We start from the raw sequence: 17,726 nt of genomic DNA on the forward strand, positions 1-17,726 counted from the left end.
CAGGTGAAGTAGTACCCCCCCTTAACCCAGGTGAAGTAGTACCCCCCCTTAACCCAGGTGAAGTAGTACCCCCTAACCCAGGTGAAGTAGTACCCCCTAACCCAGTTGAAGTAGTACCCCTAACCCAGGTGAAGTAGTACCCCTAACCCAGTTGAAGTAGTACCCCCTAACCCAGTTGAAGTAGTACCCCTTAACCCAGGTGAAGTAGTACCCCTTAACCCAGGTGAAGTAGTACCCCTTAACCCAGGTGAAGTAGTACCCCTAACCCAGGTGAAGTAGTACCCCTAACCCAGGTGAAGTAGTACCCCTAACCCAGGTGAAGTAGTACCCCTAACCCAGGTGAAGTAGTACCCCTAACCCAGGTGAAGTAGTACCCCCTTAACCCAGGTGAAGTAGTACCCCCGTTAACCCAGGTGAAGTAGTACCCCCTAACCCAGTTGAAGTAGTACCCCTAACCCAGGTGAAGTAGTACCCCCTAACCCAGTTGAAGTAGTACCCCTAACCCAGGTGAAGTAGTACCCCCTAACCCAGTTGAAGTAGTACCCCTTAACCCAGGTGAAGTAGTACCCCTTAACCCAGGTGAAGTAGTACCCCTTAACCCAGGTGATGTAGTACCCCTTAACCCAGGTGAAGTAGTACCACTTAACCCAGGTGAAGTAGTACCCCTAACCCAGGTGAAGTAGTACCCCTTAACCCAGGTGAAGTAGTACCCCTAACCCAGGTGAAGTAGTACCCCCTAACCCAGTTGAAGTAGTACCCCTAACCCAGGTGAAGTAGTACCCCCTAACCCAGGTGAAGTAGTACCCCTTAACCCAGGTGAAGTAGTACCCCTTAACCCAGGTGAAGTAGTGCCCCCTAACCCAGGTGAAGTAGTACCCCTAACCCAGGTGAAGTAGTACCCCTTAACCCAGGTGAATTAGTTACTTTAACCCAGGTAAAGTAGTACTCCCTAACCCAGGTAAAGTAGTGCCCCCTAACCCAGGTAAAGTAGTACCCCCTAACCCAGGTGAAGTAGTACCCCTTACCTCAGGTGAAGTAATACCCCTAACCCAGGTGAAGTAGTACCCCCTAACCCAGGTGAAGTAGTACCCCTTAACCCAGGTGAAGTAGTACCCCCCTTAACCCAGGTGAAGTAGTACCCCCCTTAACCCAGGTGAAGTAGTACCCCCCTTAACCCAGGTGAAGTAGTACCCCCCTTAACCCAGGTGAAGTAGTACCCCTAACCCAGGTGAAGTAGTACCCCCTAACCCAGTTGAAGTAGTACCCCCTAACCCAGTTGAAGTAGTACCCCCTAACCCAGTTGAAGTAGTACCCCTTAACCCAGGTGAAGTAGTACCCCTTAACCCAGGTGAAGTAGTACCCCTTAACCCAGGTGAAGTAGTACCCCTAACCCAGGTGAAGTAGTACCCCTAACCCAGGTGAAGTAGTACCCCTAACCCAGGTGAAGTAGTACCCCCCTTAACCCAGGTGAAGTAGTACCCCCCTTAACCCAGGTGAAGTAGTACCCCCCTTAACCCAGGTGAAGTAGTACCCCCCTTAACCCAGGTGAAGTAGTACCCCTAACCCAGGTGAAGTAGTACCCCTAACCCAGTTGAAGTAGTACCCCTAACCCAGGTGAAGTAGTACCCCTAACCCAGTTGAAGTAGTACCCCCTAACCCAGGTGAAGTAGTACCCCTTTACCCAGGTGAAGTAGTACCCCTTAACCCAGGTGAAGTAGTACCCCTTAACCCAGGTGAAGTAGTACCCCTAACCCAGGTGAAGTAGTACCCCTTAACCCAGGTGAAGTAGTACCCCTAACCCAGGTGAAGTAGTACCCCTTACCCAGGTGAAGTAGTACCCCCTAACCCAGTTGAAGTAGTACCCCTTAACCCAGGTGAAGTAGTACCCCTTAACCCAGGTGAAGTAGTACCCCTAACCCAGGTGAAGTAGTACCCCTAACCCAGGTGAAGTAGTACCCCTAACCCAGGTGAAGTAGTACCCCCTAACCCAGTTGAAGTAGTACCCCTTAACCCAGGTGAAGTAGTACCCCTTAACCCAGGTGAAGTAGTGCCCCCTAACCCAGGTGAATTAGTTACTTTAACCCAGGTAAAGTAGTACCCCTAACCCAGGTAAAGTAGTGCCCCCTAACCCAGGTAAAGTAGTGCCCCTAACCCAGGTAAAGTAGTGCCCCCTAACCCAGGTGAAGTAGTGCCCCCTAACCCAGGTAAAGTAGTGCCCCCTAACCCAGGTAAAGTAGTGCCCCTAACCCAGGTGAAGTAGTACCCCTTAACCCAGGTAAAGTAGTACCCCTAACCCAGGTAAAGTAGTGCCCCCTAACCCAGGTGAAGTAGTACCCCTTAACCCAGGTAAAGTAGTACCTCTAACCCAGGTAAAGTAGTGCCCCCTAACCCAGGTAAAGTAGTACCCCTAACCCAGGTGAAGTAGTACCCCTTAACCCAGGTAAAGTAGTACCCCTTAACCCAGGTAAAGTAGTACCCCTAACCCAGGTAAAGTAGTACCCCTAACCCAGGTAAAGTAGTACCCCTAACCCAGGTAAAGTAGTACCCCTTAACCCAGGTGAAGTAGTACCCCTAACCCAGGTGAAGTAGTGCCCCTAACCCAGGTAAAGTAGTACCCCTTAACCCAGGTAAAGTAGTACCCCTAACCCAGGTAAAGTAGTACCCCTAACCCAGGTAAAGTAGTACCCCTAACCCAGGTAAAGTAGTACCCCTTAACCCAGGTGAAGTAGTACCCCTAACCCAGGTAAAGTAGTGCCCCCTAACCCAGGTAAAGTAGTACCCCTAACCCAGGTAAAGTAGTACCCCTAACCCAGGTAAAGTAGTACCCCTAACCCAGGTGAAGTAGTACCCCTAACCCAGGTGAAGTAGTACCCCTAACCCAGGTGAAGTAGTACCCCTAACCCAGGTAAAGTAGTACCCCTAACCCAGGTAAAGTAGTACACCTAACCCAGGTAAAGTAGTACCCCTAACCCAGGTAAAGTAGTACCCCTAACCCAGGTAAAGTAGTACCCCTAACCCAGGTAAAGTAGTACACCTAACCCAGGTAAAGTAGTACCCCTAACCCAGGTAAAGTAGTACCCCTAACCCAGGTGAAGTAGTACCCCTTAACCCAGGTGAAGTAGTACCCCTTAACCCAGGTGAAGTAGTGCCCCCTAACCCAGGTGAAGTAGTACCCCTTAACCCAGGTGAAGTAGTACCCCTAACCCAGGTGAAGTAGTACCCCTAACCCAGGTGAAGTAGTACCCCTAACCCAGGTGAAGTAGTGCCCCTAACCCAGGTGAAGTAGTACCCCTTAACCCAGGTGAAGTAGTGCCCCTAACCCAGGTGAAGTAGTACCCCTTAACCCAGGTGAAGTAGTACCCCTTAACCCAGGTGAAGTAGTGCCCCCTAACCCAGGTGAAGTAGTACCCCTTAACCCAGGTGAAGTAGTGCCCCCTAACCCAGGTGAAGTAGGCCCTTTTGCATGTTGCTGTTATAGAGAGAAGCAGCAACAGCCCTGTGGGTCTAGTAGCTACTCAGAAGTATTAACCCTGTATTATCTGGTCTGTCTGTCTGTCTGTCTGTCTCTCAGTGCTGCTGAATCAGTGATGCACGGCCACTCAGACTCTATTCTCCTGTTCCACCAGCAGAACGTCCCACGGACCAAACAACTGGAGCAGGTCAGCTACACACGAACTGAAAAGATACGCACAAACACACAGTGCACACTCCGTTCTTAAGGCGTTTGGCGTCCCAAATTTTGGGACGTTTTGGTCTTCGGCAAGGGTTTTTCAGAGACGAGCATTTGTTCGGAAACCAAAGTCTACTCACCTTCGTCAATAATTTGTCAACAGTAGGGATTCTTCAACGAAGAGTTTGTTGTCGTTTAGCAATAGACGACTCGCTGTCTTGAAAAAAAAAAAATTGACTTGCGAAATACTGCACTGTACAGCTTAGCTAGATGTAAAATTGCAAGACGTCCAAATTACTGAAAGATTCAGTTATTTAAAATGAATTCTGACTATTTTCAGAAAGTGTATACTGGCTACGGCGTCTCAAAGTGGACAAACAGTTCTATTGCCTAGCTGAGTTGTGCTAGGTGCCAGTCAAACCCAAGCATGGGGACGCACTTAAACACACACACACAGAGACAGATCACATTCAGGCATGCACACAACTAAAAACGGACAAACCAGCGCAATATTAATAGTACAGGGTGATATCTGATAGTACAGGGTGATATCTGACGAGTGGGTTACTGATAGTACAGGGTGATATCTGACTAGTGGGTTACTGATAGTACAGGGTGATATCTGACTAGTGGGTTACTGATAGTACAGGGTGATATCTGACTAGTGGGTACTGATAGTACAGGGTGATATCTGACTACTGGGTACTGATAGTACAGGGTGATATCTGACTAGTGGGTACTGATAGTACAGGGTGATATCTGACTAGTGGGTTACTGATAGTACAGGGTGATATCTGATAGTACAGGGTGAAATCTGACTGGTGGGTACTGATAGTACAGGGTGATATCTGATAGTACAGGGTGATATCTGACTACTGGGTACTGATAGTACAGGGTGATATCTGACTACTGGGTACTGATAGTACAGGGTGATATCTGACTACATTTACATTTAAGTCATTTAGCAGACGCTCTTATCCAGAGCGACATACAAATTGGTGCATTCACCTTATAATATCCAGTGGAACAACCACTTTACAATAGTGCATCTAAATCTTTTAGGGGGGGGGTTAGAAGGATTACTTTATCCTATCCCAGGTATTCCTTGAAGAGGTGGGGTTTCAGGTGTCTCCGGAAGGTGGTGATTGACTCCGCTGTCCTGGCGTCGTGAGGGAGCTTGTTCCACCATTGGGGTGCCAGAGCAGCGAAAGTTTTGACTGGGCTGAGCGGGAACTGTGCTTCCTCAGAGGTAGGGAGGCGAGCAGGCCAGAGGTGGATGAACGGAGTGCCCTTGTTTGGGTGTAGGGCCTGATCAGAGCCTGAAGGTACGGAGGTGCCGTTCCCCTCACAGCTCCGTAGGCAAGCACCATGGTCTTGTAGCGGATGCGAGCTTCGACTGGAAGCCAGTGGAGAGAGCGGAGGAGCGGGGTGACGTGAGAGAACTTGGGAAGGTTGAACACCAGACGGGCTGCGGCGTTCTGGATGAGTTGTAGGGGTTTAATGGCACAGGCAGGGAGCCCAGCCAACAGCGAGTTGCAATAATCCAGACGGGAGATGACAAGTGCCTGGATTAGGACCTGCGCCGCTTCCTGTGTGAGGCAGGGTCGTACTCTGCGAATGTTGTAGAGCATGAACCTACAGGATCGGGTCACCGCCTTGATGTTGGTGGAGAACGACAGGGTGTTGTCCAGGGTCACGCCAAGGCTCTTAGCACTCTGGGAGGAGGACACAAGGGAGTTGTCAACCGTGATGGCGAGATCATGGAACGGGCAGTCCTTCCCCGGGAGGAAGAGCAGCTCCGTCTTGCCGAGGTTCAGCTTGAGGTGGTGATCCGTCATCCACACTGATATGTCTGCCAGACATGCAGAGATGCGATTCGCCACCTGGTTGTCAGAAGGGGGAAAGGAGAAGATTAATTGTGTGTCATCTGCATAGCAATGATATGAGAGACCATGTGAGGATATGACAGAGCCAAGTGACTTGGTATATAGCGAGAATAGGAGAGGGCCTAGAACAGAGCCCTGGGGGACACCAGTGGTGAGAGCACGTGGTGCGGAGACAGATTCTCGCCACGCAACCTGGTAGGAGCGACCTGTCAGGTAGGACGCAATCCAAGCGTGGGCGGCGCCGGAGATGCCCAGCTCGGAGAGGGTGGAGAGGAGGATCTGATGGTTCACGGTATCAAAGGCAGCAGATAGGTCTAGAAGGATGAGAGCAGAGGAGAGAGAGTTAGCTTTAGCAGTGCGGAGAGCCTCCGTGACACAGAGAAGAGCAGTCTCAGTTGAATGCCCAGTCTTGAAACCTGACTGATTAGGATCAAGAAGGTCATTCTGAGAGAGATAGCAAGAGAGCTGGCCAAGGACGGCGCGTTCAAGAGTTTTGGAGAGAAAGGAAAGAAGGGATACTGGTCTGTAGTTGTTGACATCGGAGGGATCGAGTGTAGGTTTTTTTCAGAAGGGGTGCAACTCTCGCTCTCTTGAAGACGGAAGGGACGTAGCCAGCGGTCAAGGATGAGTTGATGAGCGAGGTGAGGTAAGGGAGAAGGTCTCCGGAAATGGTCTGGAGAAGAGAGGAGGGGATAGGGTCAAGTGGGCAGGTTGTTGGGCGGCCGGCCGTCACAAGACGCGAGATTTCATCTGGAGAGAGAGGGGAGAAAGAGGTCAAAGCACAGGGTAGGGCAGTGTGAGCAGGACCAGCAGTGTCGTTTGACTTAGCAAACGAGGATCGGATGTCGTCAACCTTCTTTTCAAAGTGGTTGACGAAGTCATCCGCAGAGAGGGAGGAGGGGGGGGGAGGGGGAGGAGGATTCAGGAGGGAGGAGAAGGTAGCAAAGAGCTTCCTAGGGTTAGAGGCAGATGCTTGGAGTTTAGAGTGGTAGAAAGTGGCTTTAGCAGCAGAGACAGAAGAGGAAAATGTAGAGAGGAGGGAGTGAAAGGATGCCAGGTCCGCAGGGAGGCAAGTTTTCCTCCATTTCCACTCGGCTGCCCGGAGCCCTGTTCTGTGAGCTCGCAGTGAGTCGTCGAGCCACGGAGCAGGAGGGGAGGACCGAGCCGGCCTGGAGGATAGGGGACAGAGGAAATCAAAGGATGCAGAGAGGGAGGAGAGGAGGGTTGAGGAGGCAGAATCAGGAGATAGGTTGGAGAAGGTTTGAGCAGAGGGAAGAGATGATAGGATGGAAGAGGAGAGAGTAGCGGGAGAGAGAGAGCGAAGGTTGGGACGGCGCAATACCATCCGAGTAGGGGCAGAGTGAGAAGTGTTGGATGAGAGCGAGAGGGAAAAGGATACAAGGTAGTGGTCGGAGACTTGGAGGGGAGTTGCAATGAGATTAGTGGAAGAACAGCATCTAGTAAAGATGAGGTCAAGCGTATTGCCTGCCTTGTGAGTAGGGGGGGAAGGTGAGAGGGTGAGGTCGAAAGAGGAGAGGAGTGGAAAGAAGGAGGCAGAGAGGAATGAGTCGAAGGTAGACGTGGGGAGGTTAAAGTCACCCAGAACTGTGAGAGGTGAGCCATCCTCAGGAAAGGAACTTATCAAGGCGTCAAGCTCATTGATGAACTCTCCAAGGGAACCTGGAGGGCGATAAATGATAAGGATGTTAAGCTTGAAAGGGCTGGTAACTGTGACAGCATGGAATTCAAATGAGGAGATAGACAGATGGGTCAGGGGAGAAAGAGAGAATGTCCACTTGGGAGAGATGAGGATTCCAGTGCCACCACCCCGCTGGCACGTAGTCAGACGAGGAGAGAGCAGTAGGAGTAGCAGTGTTATCTGTGGTAATCCATGTTTCCGTCAGCGCCAGGAAGTCTAGGGACTGGAGGGTAGCATAGGCTGAGATGAACTCAGCCTTGTTGGCCGCAGACCGGCAGTTCCAGAGGCTGCCGGAGACCTGGAACTCCACGTGGGTCGTGCGCGCTGGGACCACCAGGTTAGAGTGGCAGCGGCCACGCGGTGTGGAGCGTTTGTATGGCCTGTGCAGAGGAGAGAGAACAGGGATAGACAGACACATAGTAGACAAGCTACAGAAGAGGCTACGCTAATGCAAAGGAGATTGGAATGACAAGTGGACTACACGTCTCGAATGTTCAGGAAGTTAAGCTTACGTTGCAAAAATCTTATTGACTAAAATGATACAGTACTGCTGGCTGGTGGAGTAGGCTAGCTAGCAGTGGCTGCGTTGTTGACTTTGAACGTGTAGCTGGCTAGGTAACCTCGGTAGTTTCAGTACTACACCTTGTCATGATACAAAGCAACTTTGTAGCTAGCTAGCTAACATAACACTAATCAAGACGTTCCTTGTAGTGTATTTAGTTTCAACAATGCTGCTCGTCGGGTAATAGTTGGCTGGGTTAGGAAAAATGGCGTCGCGGGGGACGGAAATAGCTGGCTAGCTAACCTCGATGGCTGGCTAGCTAACAATTATCAAGCTATGACAAAGACAACTAAGTAGCTAGCTAGGTAACACTGCACTAGTCAAATCGTTCCGTTGTAAAGTATTAGTATCTACAGCGCTGCTAGTCGGTAACGGTTGGCTAGCTGGCAGTGGGTTAATGATGACTAGGTGTGTTGAGTAAGTCTGGCGCCGCGTCGCGGCTGGCTCACCTCGATAATACTCAAACTCAAACTACACAATTATCTTAGATACAGAGTCAGCAAAGACAACTATGTAGCTGGCTAACTAACACTAACACCACACTAATCAAGTCGTTACGATGTAATAGTTTCTGCAGTGCTGCTAGTCGGTAGAAGTTGGCTAGCTAGCAGTGATGACTAGCTAGCTAGCAGCTAGCAGTGTTGACTACGTTAGGAGGACGAAGATAGCTAGCCTCGATAATTACTCAGTTACTCTAAACTACACAATTATCTTTGATACAAAGACGGCTATGTAGCTAGCTAAGAAGAATTGCTCAGATCAAACAAATCAAGCCGTTGTAATGTAGTGAAGTGTAATATTACCTGTGGAGCGAAGCGTGGTGCGGCTGCTCGCTCCAAACCAGAAGCCAGGAGACTACTGGGTACTGATAGTACAGGGTGATATCTGACTAGTGGGTACTGATAGTACAGGGTGATATCTGACTAGTGGGTTATAGATAGTACAGGGTGATATCTGACTAGTGGGTTATAGATAGTACAGGGTGATATCTGACTAGTGGGTTACTAATAGTACAGGGTGATATCTGACTAGTGGGTACTGATAGTACAGGGTGATATCTGACTAGTGGGTACTGATAGTACAGGGTGATATCTGATAGTACAGGGTGATATCTGACTACTGGGTACTGATAGTACAGGGTGATATCTGACTACTGGGTACTGATAGTACAGGGTGATATCTGACTAGTGTGTACTGATAGTACAGGGTGATATCTGACTAGTGGGTTACTGATAGTACAGGGTGATATCTGACTAGTGGGTTACTGGTAGTACAGGGTGATATCTGGCTAGTGGGTACTGATAGTACAGGGTGATATATGACTAGTGGGTTACTGATAGTACAGGGTGATGTCTGACTAGTGGATACTGATAGTACAGGGTGATATCTGACTAGTGGGTTACTGATAGTACAGGGTGATATCTGATAGTACAGGGTGATATCTGACTAGTGGATACTGATAGTACAGGGTGATATCTGACTAGTGGGTTACTGATAGTACAGGGTGATATCTGACTAGTGTGTACTGATAGTACAGGGTGATATCTGACTAGTGTGTACTGATAGTACAGGGTGATATCTGATAGTACAGGGTGATATCTGATAGTACAGGGTGATATCTGACTAGTGGGTTACTGATAGTACAGGGTGATATCTGACTAGTGGGGTACTGATAGTACAGGGTGATATCTGATAGTACAGGGTGATATCTGATAGTACAGGGTGATATCTGACTAGTGGGTACTGATAGTACAGGGTGATATCTGGCTAGTGGGTTATAGATAGTACAGGGTGATATCTGACGAGTGGGGAAGTGAAAGTGTGAACATCCAGGTGTTCGAGGAAGTGGGAAGTGAAAGTGTCAACATCCAGGTGTTCGAGGAGGTGTGAAGCTGCATCTTTGTCTGTTAACATACTTGTCTTTGTTCCCATTTCTAGTACAAACTACAGGCTGTGTTTTGCTTTAGATATGCAATGCTTTGCTTAACATCTAGACGTTCCGCTAGCGGAACACCTGCTCCAATATCCAATGATAGGCGTGGCGCGAATTACAAATTCCTCAAAAATACAAAAACTTCCATTTTTCAAACATATGACTATTTCACAGCATTTTAAAGACAAGACTCTCCTTTATCTAACCACACTGTCCGATTTCAAAAAGGCTTTACAGCGAAAGCAAAACATTAGATTATGTCAGGAGAGTGCCCAGCCAGAAATAATCAGACACCCATTTTTCAAGCTAGCATATAATGTCACAAAAACCAAAACCACAGCTAAATGCAGCACTAACCTTTGATGATCTGCATCAGATGACACTCCTAGGACATTATGTTATACTATACATGCATGTTTTGTTCAATCAAGTTCATATTTATATCAAAAACCAGCTTTTTACATTAGCATGTGATGTTCAGAACTAGCATTCCCACCGAACACTTCCGGTGAATTTACTAAATTACTCACGATAAACGTTCACAAAAAACATAACAATTATTTTAAGAATTATAGATACAGAACTCCTTTATGCAATCGCTATGTCCAATTTTAAAATAGCTTTTCGGTGAAAGCACATTTTGCAATATTCTGAGTAGATAGCCAGGCCATCATGGCTAGCTATTTTGACACCCACCAAGTTTGGTACTCACCAAACTCCGATTTACTATAAGAAAAATTGGATTACCTTTGCTGTTCTTCGTCAGAATGCACTCCCAGGACTTCTACTTCAATAACAAATGTTGGTTTGGTTCCAAATAATCCATCGTTATATCCAAATAGCGGCGTTTTGTTCGTGCGTTCAAGACACTATCCGAAGGGTGATGCGCCCGGCGCGTTTCGTGACAAAAAAATTCAAAATATTCCATTACCGTACTTCGAAGCATGTCAACCGCTGTTTAAAATAAAGTTTTATGCGATTTTTCTCGTAAACAAGCGATAATATTCAGACCGGGAAACCCTGTTTTCATTCAAAGACGAAAAAATAAAAACATGGAGTCTCCTCGTGCACGCACCCCCAGTCTCATTGTTCTCAGATCGACCACTAACCAAATGCGCTACTGTTTTTCAGCCATGGCCTGCAAAGTCATCATTCAGCGTTCTGGCGCCTTCTGAGAGCCTATGGGAGCGTTAGAAAATGTCACGTTACAGCAGAGATCCCCTGTTTTGGATAGAGATAACAAAGAAGGCCAAGAAATGGTCAGAGAGGGCACTTCCTGTTTGGAATCTTCTCAGGTTTTGGCCTGCCAAATGAGTTCTGTTATACTCACAGACACCATTCAAACAGTTTTAGAAACTTTGGAGTGTTTTCTATCCAAAGCTAATAATTATATGCATATTCTAGTTACTGGGCAGGAGTAATAATCAGATTAAATCGGGTACGTTTTTTATCCGGCCGTGAAAATACTGCCCCCTATCCATAACAAGTTAAAACGTCCATGAGTATACATGTGTCCGTAACACTACCTAACAGTATAATGCTTTATTACTTGTCATAAGCATTTCTGAACCTTTAAAATGTATTATGAGAAGGGTTTGTTACAACCTGTAATAGTTCTCTGATCTCTGTGTCTCTCCTCTCCTCCTGTCTCTCCTCTCCCCCTGTCTCTCCTCTCCCCCCTGTCTTTCTCTCCTCTCCCCCATGTCTCTCCTCTCCCCCCTGTCTCTCCTCTCCCCCTGTCTCTCCTCTCCCCCTGTCTCTCCTCTCCTCTCTGTCTCTCCTCTCCCCCCTGTCTCTCCTCTCCTCTCCCCCGTCTCTCCTTTCCCCCCTTGTCCACGATCTCTCCCCCAGTGTGCCCCATCAGGGAAACATCCCAGTCTGTCAGGGCAGCTGAGCTCTAGCAGCACCACTGCCATGGGCACCCCCAAGTCCCAGAGTGGCACCCCCAAGTCCCAGAGTGGCACCCCCAGACCGGCCTCTGCGGTAGGGAGCCACCTCCAGGCTGCGGGAAGCAGGACCCCGTCTTCCACGGGACACCCCGACTCCGAGCCCCCCCCTGACCAGACCGGGGGGTCTTGGAGCTTCCAATAACATTAGCAGTACTCCCTCCCATCAGCCAGGGAACGCCGTTGCACCTCTCCCTTCAGGCCCAGGCCCAGGCCCCGGGGGTGGAGGTCGTGGAGGGGAGGGGAAAGGGGTGCTCCCTCACCCCAGCGCGGGGGTGTCTCCGTCGGGTAGCCCCTCGGTGCTCTCAGCCCACCTGCAGGTCGACGTGGGGGCGAGGGGCGGGGGTGGTGGTTCTGGGGGTAACGGGGGAGACGGGGGAGACGGGGGACTGTCTAAAGAACAGCTGGAACACAGAGAACGATCTCTACAGACCCTCAGGGACATCGAGAGGCTTCTGCTCCACTCCGGGGCAGCGGGGGGCGCCGGAGAGCCACCAGGCCCCAACAACAACAACAACCCCAACCCCAACAATGTAAACAACATCAACACAGAAGGTAGTGGCGGCGGTCCGCTGGAGGATGGGGAGAATAACGGTAATAATAATACCGATGCTAACAGCATGTTGCTTCCCCCTATGGGCAAGATGAAGAAGTACGAGGAGCCTCTCAGGTCCATCATCTCTCAGACGCAGCAGCTGGTTGGGTCAGGGGGGATGGACGGCTCTCCCATGGGGGGTCCCCACCACCCCGACCACCACCTCCACTCCCCCGGGGGCCTGGACATGGGACCCCTCTTGGGTCCTGACGGGCTGACCCCGGAGCAAGTGGCCTGGAGGCAGCTGCAGGAGGATTATTACCAGGAGAAGAGAAGGCAGGAAGAGCTTCAGCCTAACCCTCACACGCACCCACAGCACTTCAGATTAATGCAGGAGATGGGCCCCCCGATTATGATGAGGGGTCCCCCTCCGCCGTACCACAGCAAGCCTGGGGAGCAGCAGTGGGGGCCAGGGGGGCCTATGATGGGTCCGGGAGGGATGGGTCCGGGAGGGATGGGGCCGGGTAACCCTCGGATTATAGACATGCATCAGGAGGGGCCCCGGGGTCCACGGTTCCTGGGCCAGATGCAGAGGGCTCCCCCTGGTGGAGGTGGTTTCCCAAACAGTCCTGGAGGAGTGTTATCCATTGACGGTCTCAGCCCCCAACGGGCAGCCAGGCCAGGCATGTGGATAGAGGACCTGCCCCCTAATATGATGGGTGGTGGCAGGGGGCCGTTCTACCATGGGGGGCCAGGTGGGGGACCACCCCAACACATGCAGGGTGACCCTGAGCGTCTACTGACCCGGGAAGAAATGTTCCGCATCATGGAGAAGAGGCAGCTACAGGGGCTCCACCACCTGGAGCTGGAGAGGATCGTTCAACAACAACAACAACAGGGTATGGGGGGCCCCAGGATGATGGAGGGACCAGGGGGGTTCCCCAGCCAGGGAATAGGCCGAGGGCCAGGGTCAAGGGGGGACCCCATGGACTTCCTAGGGTCCAGGGAGATGATGGGGTCCCCGGGCGGTGGTGGAGGAGGGGGACCCCAGATGAGAGATCTGGTAGACTCCTCTCTCGGCCCCGGGGGGATGAACATGAACATGAACGTAAACATGATGAACCAGCAGCAGCAACAGCAGATGATGCTGCAGAAGCTGAGAGGAGGAGGAGGAAGAGGAGGAGGAGGAGGGCCACTAGAGGGGCCTCTAAGGGACTTGCTGAGCCAGGAGGACATCGCTCGGATCCGGGCCGCCCAGAACGATGCAGGACGCGGGGGTAATAAAGTGATGATCCAGGGACCTGACGGCCCGCTCCACTTCCCCAACCAGGGGCCCTTCCCTGGGGGACCGGGAGGAGGCGATGGGGGTTACCTCCAGGGGCCCGGGGCTAACATGTTTGGGTTGCCTGACCAGCATGGTGGGGGGCCTCACATGGGGGGTACGTCTCGCCTCAGCCACATGCCCATGGGGGGCAGCGGCGGTGGGGGGGGGACCCCGGGGCGCAGACCTCGGCCCTCACCACCCATCGGACCTGTCCGTCAACGTGAACCCCGGTATGGTCTCCCCGGCAATGCCCCCTCCCCCCTCACCAGCTCAAATCTCCATCCCTCAACCAGGAGCCATCGCCTCTCATGAACTCCCCCGCCGCTGGACTTAAGTCCCCCTCTCAGATATCGTCCGCTGGGGGTCCTCAGAGCCAGCAACACCCCTTACCTCCTGCCTCTGGGGCCGGGACCCCTTCCTCTTCCTCCATGAAGTCTCCCCAGGTGATTGGCCCCTCCTTGGGGCTGCGCTCCCCTTCAGACTCCCCAGGACGTCTGAAGTCTCCAGCCATGGTGGCATCTCCAGGCTGGACGTCCTCTCCTAAGACCGCTCTGCCCAGCCCTGGGGGACTTAGCGGTGGGAAGGGGCTGGGGAACGGAGGCAGCAGCTCCACAGAGACCGGTAAGAGCTAGACTCAGGATATGGTCCCAGATGGCACCCTACAGATAGGGTGACTGACTGTTTTTATCACTACATTTTACTATAGTCTGTCTTGAATCACTCCTTTAGATCTGGAGCCTGAAGAAAGTATTTTTTGTTGTTTAAATATTTTATTTTTATTTAACTAGGCAAGTCAGTTAAGGACAAATTGTAACGGTTAACTGCCTTGTTCAGGGGGCAAAATGACAGGTTTTTTACCTTATCAGCTCGGGGATTCGATCTAGCGACCTTTTGGTTACTAGTCCAACGCTCTAACCACTAGGCTACCTGCTGGTTACTAGTCCAACGCTCTAACCACTAGGCTACCTGCTGGTTACTAGTCCAACGCTCTAACCACTACGCTACGCTGCCGCCCCAAATGTGGGACACCCTGTTGAATTGTTTCCACATTTTGTTGTGTTACTATCTACAGAAAATACTCCAGAATGTCAAAGTAAAAACACATTTGTACTTTTTCTTACAAATGTAATTAAAAAAAATCATATATATATATATATATATATATATAATAAAATATAGTCGTTGCAGAATTGTTTAGTAAGTATGAATAAATAATAAATATGAATTTTCAGCACCTTTGTTTAGACAAGCCTAATTTAGTTCAGGAGTAAAACGTGGCTTTACAAATCTTTAAGTTATATGGACTCACTCTGAAATTATAGGAGTTGACATCATTTCTGAATTAATATCAAGGGGGTCCTAAAATATCTGGAAGGGTCCCTCCGTCAAGTATTGAATTTCAAGCACAGATTCAACTACAAAGACCAGGGAGCTTTTTTCAAAAGCCTCATAAAGAGAGGCAGTGATTGGTAGACGGGTAACGATAACAAATCAGACATTAAATATATCTTTATGCATGTTCAAGTTAATAACAGATGTACACTACATTACCAAAAGTATGTGGACACCTGCTTGTCGAACATCTCATTCCTAAATCATAGGCATTAATATGGAGTTGGTCCCCCCCCCCTTTGCTGATATAACAGCCTCCACTAATCTGGGAAGGCTTTGACAATCTGGATGGAAAATTACTGAGGATAAAAGCAGACAATTTTGCCACTCCTATTTGCCATATCTTCAATCTAAGCCTACTAGAAAGTGTGTTGCCCTCAGGCCTGGAGGGAAGCTAAAGTCATTCCACTACCTAAGAATAGTAAAGCCCCCTTTTACTGGCTCAAATAGCCGACCAATCAGCCTGTTACCAACCCTTAATAAACTTTTGGAAAAAATGGTGTTTGACCAGATACAATTGACCAGATACAATGATATTTTACAGTAAACAAATTGACAACAGAATTTCAGCACACTAATAGGGAAGGACACTCAACAAGCACAGGACTTACACAAATTGATGATTGGCTGAGAGAAATTGATGATGAAAAGATTGTGGGGGCTGTTTAGTTAGACTTCAGTGCAGCTTTTGACATTATCGATCATAGTCTGCTGCTGGAGAAACGTGTGTGTTATGGCTTTACACCCCCTGCTATAATGGCTTTACACCCCCTGCTATAATGTGGATAACAGAACACAGTGGGTGTTCTTTCTTTAATGGAAGCCTCTATAACATAATCCAGGTAGAGTCAGGAATTCCCCAGGGCAGCTGTCTAGGCACTTTGTTCAATCTTTACTAACGACATGCCACTGGTTCTGAGTAAAGCCAGAGTGTCTATGTATGCTGATGACTCAACACTATACACGTCAGCTACTACAGCGACTGAAATGACTGCAACACTCAACAAAGAGTTGCAGTTAGTTTTAGAGTGGGTGGCAAGGTATAAGTTAGCCCTAAAACTAAAAGCATTGTATTTGGGACAAATCATTCACTAAACCCTAAACCTCAACTAAATCTTGAAATAAATCATGTGGAAATTGAGCAAGTTGAGGTGACTAAACTGGTTGGAGTGACCCTGGATTGTAAACTGTCCTGGTCAAAACATATTGATACAACAGTAGCTAAGATGGGGAGAAGTCTGTCTATAATAAAGCCCTGCTCTGCCTTCTTAACAACACTATCAACAAGGCAGGTCCTACAGGCCCTAGTTTCTACCTTCTTAACAACACTATCAACAAGGCAGGTCCTACAGGCCCTAGTTTCTACCTTCTTAACAACACTATCAACAAGGCTGGTCCTACAGGCCCTAGTTTCTACCTTCTTAACAGCACTATCAACAAGGCAGGTCATACAGGCCCTAGTTTCTACCTTCTTAACAACACTATCAACAAGGCAGGTCCTACAGGCCCTAGTTTCTACCTTCTTAACAGCACTATCAACAAGGCAGGTCCTACAGGCCCTAGTTTCTACCTTCTTAACAACACTATCAACAAGGCAGGTCCTACAGGCCCTAGTTTCTACCTTCTTAACAGCACTATCAACAAGGCAGGTCCTACAGGCCCTAGTTTCTACCTTCTTAACAGCACTATCAACAAGGCAGGTCCTACAGGCCCTAGTTTCTACCTTCTTAACAACTAGTTTAGTCACACCTTGACTACTGTTCTGTAGTCTGGTCAGGTGCCACAAAAAAAGATTTAGGAAAATTATAATTGGTTCAGAACAGGGCAGCACGGCTGGCCCTTGGATGTACACAGAGAGTTAATATTAATAATATGCATGTCAATCTCTCCTGGCTCAAAGTAGAGGAGAGATTGACTTCATCACTACTTGTATTTGTGAGAGGTATTGACATGTTGAATGCAGCGAGCTGTCTGTCTAAACTACCAGCACACAGCTCAGACACCCATACATACCCCACAAGACATGCCACCAGAGGTCTGTCTAAACTACTGGCACACAGCTCAGACACCCATACATACCCCACAAGACATGCCACCAGAGGTCTGTCTAAACTACTGGCACACAGCTCGGACACCCATGCATACCCCACAAGACATGCCACCAGAGGTCTGTTTAAACTACTGGCACACAGCTCAGACACCCATACATACCCCACAAGACATGCCACCAGAGGTCTGTTTAAACTACTGGCACACAGCTCAGACACCCATACATACCCCACAAGACATGCCACTAGAGGTTTCTTCACAGTCCCCAAGTCCAGAACAGACTAGGGGAGGCGCACAGTACTACATAGAGCCATGACTACATGGAACTCTATTCCACATCAGGTAACTGATGCAAGCAGTAGAATCAGATTTAAATAACAGATAAAAATGCACCTTATGGAACAGCGGGGACTGTGAAGAGGCACAAACATAGGCACAGACACATGCACACACACGATAACATACGCACTATACATACACTTGGATTTAGTACTGTATATATGTGGTAGTGGTGGAGTAGGGGCCTGAGGGCACACAGTCAATGTATTGTAATGTTTTTCAAATTGTATAAACTGCCTTAAATTTGCTGGACCCCAGGAAGAGTAGCTGATGCCTTGGCAGGAACTAATGGGGATCCATAATAAACCCCAGGAAGAGTAGCTGCTGCCATGGCAGGAACTAATGGGGATCCATAATAAACCCCAGGAAGAGTAGCTGCTTCCTTGGCAGG

General features: G+C 49.2%; 1 protein-coding gene across 1 annotated transcript in view; it reads left to right on the plus strand.

Moving 5' to 3' along the window:
* Nucleotides 1-17,726, plus strand: part of bcl9l (bcl9 like) — an 88,016-nt gene that overhangs the window by 66,108 nt on the left and 4,182 nt on the right. Inside the window, 5 exon segments of the mRNA XM_045724936.1 lie at nucleotides 3,572-3,659; nucleotides 11,602-11,810; nucleotides 11,812-13,699; nucleotides 13,701-13,808; nucleotides 13,810-14,176. Coding sequence (XP_045580892.1) covers nucleotides 3,572-3,659; nucleotides 11,602-11,810; nucleotides 11,812-13,699; nucleotides 13,701-13,808; nucleotides 13,810-14,176 — 2,660 coding nt within the window.

This window comes from Salmo salar, chromosome ssa09 (genome assembly GCF_905237065.1).
Source record: "Salmo salar chromosome ssa09, Ssal_v3.1, whole genome shotgun sequence".
Taxonomy (NCBI): Eukaryota; Metazoa; Chordata; class Actinopteri; order Salmoniformes; family Salmonidae; genus Salmo; species Salmo salar.